General features: G+C 42.4%; 1 protein-coding gene across 1 annotated transcript; it reads left to right on the forward strand. All coding sequences in view use genetic code 11, as the record gives it.

The window, feature by feature from the left end:
- Positions 1–329: 329 nt before the first annotated feature.
- On the forward strand, positions 330–7,816 carry EGR_11047 (hypothetical protein; the record flags this gene model as incomplete). Its single annotated transcript, XM_024500296.1, has 5 exons — positions 330–448; positions 1,188–1,303; positions 1,487–1,643; positions 1,676–1,760; positions 7,706–7,816. 5 exons carry the CDS (start codon positions 330–332, stop codon positions 7,814–7,816), a joined length of 588 nt encoding a protein of 195 aa, XP_024345290.1.
- Positions 7,817–8,157: the final 341 nt, after the last annotated feature.

The following is an 8,157-nucleotide window of genomic DNA, read 5'->3' on the forward strand; positions in this document are numbered from 1 at the left end:
ACGTCTAGACATCAGAGGTGGGAAGCGGGAATGGAACTGTTGACATCCTTAATGGAAAGAAGAGATTAGCCAGCTTAATTTGGCATAAAATTATGCTTAAATTAAGACGTACATACCACTGACTATCTCATTCACTTACTTGCTGGTTTAAAAGTCCAGCTAGATATCTACTGGCCTCCCAAGCCTATATTTCACCAACTTCTTAGTCAGACCCTTTTTCCATCCCTGTTCTCTCCCACTGCGATGCACTTACAATTTCGTGAGTAGTTTGATCTTATCGTGATTCCTGTAATGCAACCCGTAGTTATGGAAAACATCGTTTCTCCCCAATGGTGCGTCTAATATTACCAAGCCCACACTTGTTAGTTCCACCTTTCTCGAAAGGTGTCATTTTAACAACGGGTTATGTTCACTTCGCCCACTCTTCTAATTCAGCCAGCCATCCAAAGTGAGAAATGATGCAAGAAACCTTCCCCATTTTGTGCACAGAGTGCACAGAAAAAAAATCACAATTACTTGTGGATAGGGTTGTAATTTTTCAGTGCCAGTAGAACGATGGGATAGCTGGTCTGCTATGATCGGTGCACCTCGAAGATGTAGGCGGTGAGCGGGTTACACCTTGTAAAATGCAGAATTTTTGCCATTTACTAGGATTATATCGTTCTTGGACGAATGCAAGTGGGCCGGTGTGTGGAAGGGTGCATCGCGACCAGCCAGTTCAAATTCTCGAGGTTAGTACACAATGCAGCAGGACAACCGCCCATCAGAATAAGGCAGAATTTAAGTGGGACCGTGACAGTAATTAATATTACTTGGTGGTATCATGTACAGGTTATCTATTTTTTAGGTAGGCAAATTTGATCCTGCCAATCTGTGTTCAGACCAATAAATAAACATTCCTGCAAGCTTACAAAGAAACAGCACTATATTCTTTCTCATTTTGGTTTTCCTTTGCCATAATTGAGCCTCACCGTCAACACAACAGGTTCTTTAATGGCAGAATAATTAACTGGTACTAATGAAAATATGTTGCAATGATATAAAAGCTCATTTAACAGTGACAGCACTAGCAAATTTGGAGCTATCTTATAGGATTGGATAGAGGGCCATGATCAAAGAGGGTCTTCGAGTTCCCAGGTCTAGGAGTGAATGGATGAGTTTTGGTGATCGTGTGAATTTTAACACAGCTCTCTAACCCCCTCTAAGTTACCAGAAGATGCGATTACAATACCAAGTATTCGTTGTTGTTTGTTATCAAAGGTGCAAAGTCCATCTAGAATAAGTTGGAGCACCATTTTCGAAAGTAAAGTGCAGAGTCCCTGGTCTTCGCTGAAGTGGTAATAAGCCAAAGCAGCACAAAGGAACATATATTATTAACGTAGAGAAAAGACTGAAACACTCTAGTTGGTGGCTTATGCTAAAGGGTTAATTAAGTCCCAATGTCGAGTAAAGTGAAAGGCTTTGTTCTAAGTCAGCTCTATTTTAGTTCAGACATTGTACTTTGTTGCAGAAAAAGAAGTTTTTTTATGGCCACTACGTGGCAAAACAAACTTTTATGACTTTTCGGTCCAACTTTGTGTACACAAACGCCTTACAAGCCATTTTTGCTGTTTTCATTGCCCAAGTGATCTCTCCTTCTACAAGTTAATTGCATAAAAAGCCTTCTTATTTCCAGTGAAATGATGAGTCGATTTGCTTGGCTAAATTTCGCAGGACAAACCATGACATTGGCTGTTTGCCTGACTACAACTACTCGGGTGGTAAGTGGGCAGCGCGGACCCACCTCGTGCCCGTGAAGGCGCCATCAACCCACCAGGGCGGAGACAGACACAGCTTCCCTCACAACCACCCACCATTCTCCTATATACAGTAGCTAAATCGAGAGGTAGATTGAGAAAATAAAGAAAAATATTTACTAAACAATGAAACTAAACTCATTGCAGTGACCTATGCAACAAGTGTTAGGGGCTGAGCTTGGACACCTTGCATTCTTGGGTAACTTGGCAGACAATTCTCTTAAGATGAGCAGTCTCCCTTCCATACCTTTACATATAATCAAGTCTCTCCAGGTCACGCAATATCACAGACCCCTACGAAAGCATCATGAACTGTTGTTGACATGTGTGACCTCGGATACGAATGGCACCGAGGCTAATCAAGAGGGTAGGAACTTCAGAACAGAGGCCACTAGTATCAGCAGCAGCAGCAGCAGCAGTCCCTTCGGGTACTGCTTGTGTGGTAAGTAACAATGTAGTCCCTTCTTCCGTTCTTACAAGCATTTGTATAAATTCGACCAGTCTTGGCCTTGCCGAGAATGACAACGCATTTAAATTTCCGTCTTTGAGGCATTGAACAAACAGGAGGAAGTAGGAGGGGTGCACTTTAGGGTGCCCATGAATTACAGGGGGTCGCTGTTGTGAGACTCACAAATCGACCCAAATTTTTTGGTCACATGATGTAGAAAGTGGCGTCCGCATTTGGCTATTTCATCACCATTATTGAACCTAACGTGGTACCAAATTAACTGGCACTTTGGCACAACTGGAAAATTTTATTTAGTGTAATATCATGTAGAAAGTGTAAAAGGATGTAATTCAGTCATATTTGACAATCTCGGTTAATGCCGTGGTTAGCTGCCTTTCCTTACAATATATTAGATTTGGGCAATTCTTTTTAGCTACCTTTTGTTGTTTCTAACCCTGTCCGTCTGAATTTGCCGTATATCCAACGCACTGGACAAGCTGCTCCAGACAGCTTTGTATGACCTAATAATTCAAAACCATGTTAATTTTGTGATATGGAACGGCAAGGAGTGGAGTGACAACCGAACAAACAACCCGAAATATGCTCTCGTTATAACCAAATGACAGCGGTACAGTCGTTCCCTGTTGGTCCTCGGAAAAGCCTTTGTTCGAGGTATTAGTGGTGACAAACAACCCTCCACCTCTGTTTGACGCACACCGAAGGAAGGAAGCACGGCTTACAGCTGCTTCGGTCTACTAAGGCACGGGCTTTTTTAGGTTGACGGCCTGAGCCCTGCATAGCATTAGTCCAACGAAAGCTTTGGTGACGACCTTTTCAGCCATTCAAAAAAAAGGTCAGCAACAAATTTCAACTCATAGTTTTCGACTAAAATCGTGGCCACAACCATTGCCGCCTGTGCATTTCCTCCCCCTTCTCTAATGTCCAAGGATTTATTTTTTAGTTTGAAAATGGCAAGTAGAGGCAATGGTAGTGTGTCAGGCCACTTTCCCACTTGAATTTACTAAAGTGCCACAAAACTTGATTTACCGTCACCTCAGCATCTGTTTAACCTCCATTCCCTTTTTGGTCATTATGGAAGTTTGCGGTACTACACACCACGACTATGCTATCTGTTACAAGTGAGACGAACTTCAACAAGCATCAACCGAATGGTTAAAATAACTGAATTGAAATATCCAATTTGGTGAAAACATCGCTGATTGATAGTGCAAAAATTCCCACTGATTGCATTTGCAGCAGTCTAAAAAGTGAGACCAAGATTAAATGACACTTGTTTAATTGAAGGGGGAAAGATAGGCGACTCCAGTACTTTTTTTAACACGCTAGATGGTCGCACAACCTGAAGAAGTGGCACCCCTCTACAGTGGCAATGGACGAGATGACTTAGTGATTCATTGAGCACTCAAGGATTTTTTAAAATGAATCTATTAAAGAGCATCCTGCCCGAACAACATGATGATTGCTTGCCTTCGTTTTGTCTCACCAAATCGAAGGAGACACTGAGGGCACTGAGGACCGCCAGCATGTTGAGCACACGTACGTGATTATTAATTTTGCGTTTGAATAGGTGTCGAGGATTGTATATTTAGCTAAGACTGATCCACGTGACCATGTCTTCAAGGCATACTCCCCACTTACCTAAAGTAAAGGCGCGAGGTGCATACGGTCGTCTACCGCTACCTGCATGACCGTATTGACACTCAGAATGGATCATGAAGCTGAACCCAGGTGCCCATTCTGAGTGACTTAGAAGCCCTCCTTGAACGAGTTACGTGGGGGAGCTTATGCCAGGCCTTAATATTTGAAGAACCACCACTAAGCTAGAATATTAAAGTTGACATTAATAAGTCATCTATTTTAATGAACTGGAATCACCTCGCCTCCTTCCACTTATTTATAAACACTGCCATTCTTAATAATTATGGCCATAGAATGAGCCACAACTTTCATCTCGTCTTTCCCGGGTGTTTAGGCGGTAGGAAGTTGTAGGAGAGGGTTGATGAAACATTATGTAAAAATTTCAAATTGAGCTGAAAATTCCAAGTGAGCAGAACCCGCGCCAGAGAGCTTAAAATGTGTCTGAGAATTAAGTGGTTTTGATCAACTGTTTTTATTACCCCTATCCTGTTGCACCAACAAAATCACCCCTTTGTGGGGCCAAAATCAAAAGATGTGACATCACCGAAGGCAACATCAAGGACAAATTACCAAATGGCCGTTTCAATAATAACTTGAAGGCTTATTCCAACTATGAATTCTTCTTTTATACTATGCTTTATCTACCCAAATAAAAAACTGACCCTAGCCAACGCCTTTTATGTCCCACTTTTATTGTCGAAGCGGTTTTTAGACGAGGAGGAAGCGGTGTTTCTCCCACTCTTCTATCCCAAATAATTTGCAAATATTCTCAGTTCCAGGGCTTTTAACATCACGTCTCAGATGCTAAAGTTTGATTTTGCTTCCACTTGATGCACCAGTCAGAGAATCGTCCTAATTCCAGAAGAGGTCTTTGCAGTGCATGTCTGAGTTACATCGAGGAGATAGATCTCAGACGCACCCATTATTTTGGCCCTCAACAAATAGATAAATGATTTACGGTGATTGCACACAAACGAATCAGAATGCTGTAGGAATAATGGGGTGTGTAACGGTTATTTGGATATTCATCTGTTTAGCAAGGACTTCATTCGACTATCACGAAATCATTGCCATCACGAGTCATTAGGGAAAATTTAATTATTTGCTGGCAGGTTCGCCACCAGGGTCCACCGCATAGGGCGAGTTTTTTGTTATTTGGAAATGACACTACCATGGAGACCGTCGAGTTGGCTATCCCCAGGACAAGAAAATCACCGTTTATCTACTTCACTGGCTTAGCCTGATTGAATCTGATCGCAGAATGTAGTTACCATAATCTGGTAGTGAACACATATGAGACGTACGTGACTTCAGAATTGGATGAGATGTGAGGGCCGTAGCATACATGTGACGCTGTGGCTGACTGTGGCAAGTACCACATTCAGACACATCAAAGTGCTTCTGCATTGCCTATTTTATAGAAATAGACTCTCTTAAAAAGGACTGGTGCACAAAAGCAACCTTTTGTTAGAGGAGCACTGACCACCTCTAGATTGCACAACCTGGATACATGCAACTCCATTGCCTACCTTGCAGACCTTCATGAGGGGCTGAGAAGCCATCATTTTGATATCCCAAATTAGCAGTTAACTTAATTTCACTCAAAGACCGTTGGAAAGACACTTCCAACGGGGCAGTGACCAGATAGGAATAGTCTATCTTGTATTTGCGCAGAGATTCTTAGCCATCCGCAGCTTCAAAACTCGCCCGCCTGTCAATTTTCAGCTGTAATGCATGGGGTGGAATAGCGGCGCCATGGTGAGATATCCTCGACCATTCCAGCCCCTTATGGAGAATCTCGTGGCTCCTGTTTGTGCCTTAAAGGAAGCTGACACCTAAATGGATGACCACTTACCAAGCCGAGCCATAGCGTCAAGGGATGCCGGCTGTGAAGTGCGTTCCCGCTACCGAAGTTCCTAATTCTGCTCCAGAGCAGTTAACAAATCGAAGGGTATCTAAGGATGTCTTTCTTTACTTTGATATGTTTGAGTTAGCAAATCAAAATTTTACTTATAAGTATAGTCCTGCCTGTAGCTGCGGTTCTAAGATTTGGGAAATTTTGCTGCGGACAAACATCTTATAAGTTCGTGGTGCAATAAGTCATGAAGTACATCATTAGTGCCTGGTATGGAAAAATGTCCTCTTAGTTGTGAAGACTTGATAAGGTAGGGGTAATTTGATGTTACGATTTTATGCTGCTTTAACAAAGGAGGCGAAATGATTGCTGGTGAACATGATGAGGAAAGTTTGTGCAGTGACTTAGGTTTGACTTAGGTACAGATCACATTTTTAACGTTCTAATGGTTCTCTATCCTCCCACATTTCCAGCTTTCTAGGACTTCTAGGAACTGCTGTGCTGGGGAGTGAGTCCGGACAAAATTAAGAGTTAAACTGCAATAATCGAGAAAGAGGTCTTTAATGTGGACTAACACGTGAGTCTCCATGTCTGGGTAATACATCTGCTAAGCACACGTGTGGTTCAACTTTCCAGTCATTTTCATCACTTCGGATGGCCTCTTAAAGCTTGTCCGCGTGTTACAGTCATTAATCAGGAGGATATAAACGACAGTGTAGACAATTAAACGTTCAAAGTGTTTTGAGAATCCACTCTTTTACCACTTCAGTAGCATTAGTAAGTCTCGTTTTTGCCCTTTGTTTGTAGCTGAAGTATGCCATGCCTATACTATACCAGTGCCTCATCGAGACCCATCCCTCGTCCAGCAATCAGGAGGTGCTCCTACACTCCAGTCAAAAGAAAAGACTACAACAACACATAACTACCAGATGCGTTTGCTTGCGATTTATGATCCTTTCCACTTCAAGTCGACATTTTCCATCCCAAAACAAGTGAAACCAAACCCAGTAGCCTCTGTCTCCTAAACTCTTATTCCATCTCGCATGAGAATACGCGATTGCCCAACATCAAGCGAAGATGACTGGCAATGCTTGAATAGGCACGAAGGAGGGGAGTATGGAGAATGAGTCAGTATCTTTCCCCTCCTCCATACCTTTCTCCATTCCATTTCAATTGTTTGGATTTGGCTGTTTCCGAGATAATAGTTTTTCTTACACAATTTTGCGTAACATCGTGCAGAGAGACCTCAGTTGTAATTGGTTGGCCTTCAGTTAGTGAACAAAGCAGGAACTCTTTACCAGAATGAAGTGTAGAATGCCTAGTGGCTCACTTTAAGGCAACCAGTGTTGTGTTCGTTCGCCTAACAAAGGCCTTACCTCGTCACAGGACGGAGAAGAAATAATCAGCAAACTGTTCCTTTTACGAGGCGAAGGAAGTGAAGTAGAAAGGACATTTTCATTATTCAGTTAAGTAGTCTGCCAGAGCTCCTGATAATGTCAGTAGTGAGGAAAGACATTCTAGTAGTTGTAGCGTCAGCTGATGTGAAGAAATAATTGCAACTGCATGGAAAATGGACAGGCAGAACAATAACTTGTGTGTTTAACACTCCCTTTCTTATATCCCCCCTGGAGGCCTCAAAAGTTTGGCGATTCTGGTCAAAACGTGACAAAGAGAGAGGGCTTGAAGGTGCTGTTACCGGATATAACACCAGGTTGGAGTGCTACAACACCGAAGCGACGGCAAGCATCTGTGGGTATTGATGAGTCTACAGGGTCAGACTTTGATTTTCTGCTTTTAAATGGAAATCAAAATGCCAAAAGTGCACTGTTGAAGGCCAGGATGATCGGATTTCACATCCATCAAGCAAATGCAGCGATGGAAGCAAAATGAAATTAAGCACCCACATGCATCACACCAATTCTTTTTACTTTTCTGTCACTCTCCAAGCTTGTAAGCAGTGCAATAAAGTTTAAATTATTTTATCTACTTCTGAATGAATTACTAAGTGGAGAGCTGCAAAAAGAATACAAAAACGGATTTCTTCCTAACAAATGTTAGGGCTTCAGAAATATTAGTGGTGCAAATATAAAGTTAACCGACTTTTCGAACCGTGTGAAAAGCAAAAATCCCTAAAATTGGGATTTAGGCAACTGCATGGGATTTGACCTCTCCACTGCTTGCAATCACCTCAAACCCACCAAACCGTGGTGGAGGACCGAGAAGGCAGTTTGTCAAACATCCCAAAAGGCAAAAAACTGCTATCCTACATTTGTCCTCAGTTTCCCCTCTTTCAAAGCATAACTGATGAGAATGGATGTTGTGGAAGAAAGCTGCAGACACTACTGCTGTCCACAAGTTGGGTGCCGTAAAAGACTTGTTTTGTTTCCACAAGCGGTGAC

The sequence above is a fragment of the Echinococcus granulosus genome (assembly GCF_000524195.1).
Source record: "Echinococcus granulosus chromosome Unknown EG_S00347, whole genome shotgun sequence".
NCBI lineage: Eukaryota > Metazoa > Platyhelminthes > Cestoda > Cyclophyllidea > Taeniidae > Echinococcus > Echinococcus granulosus.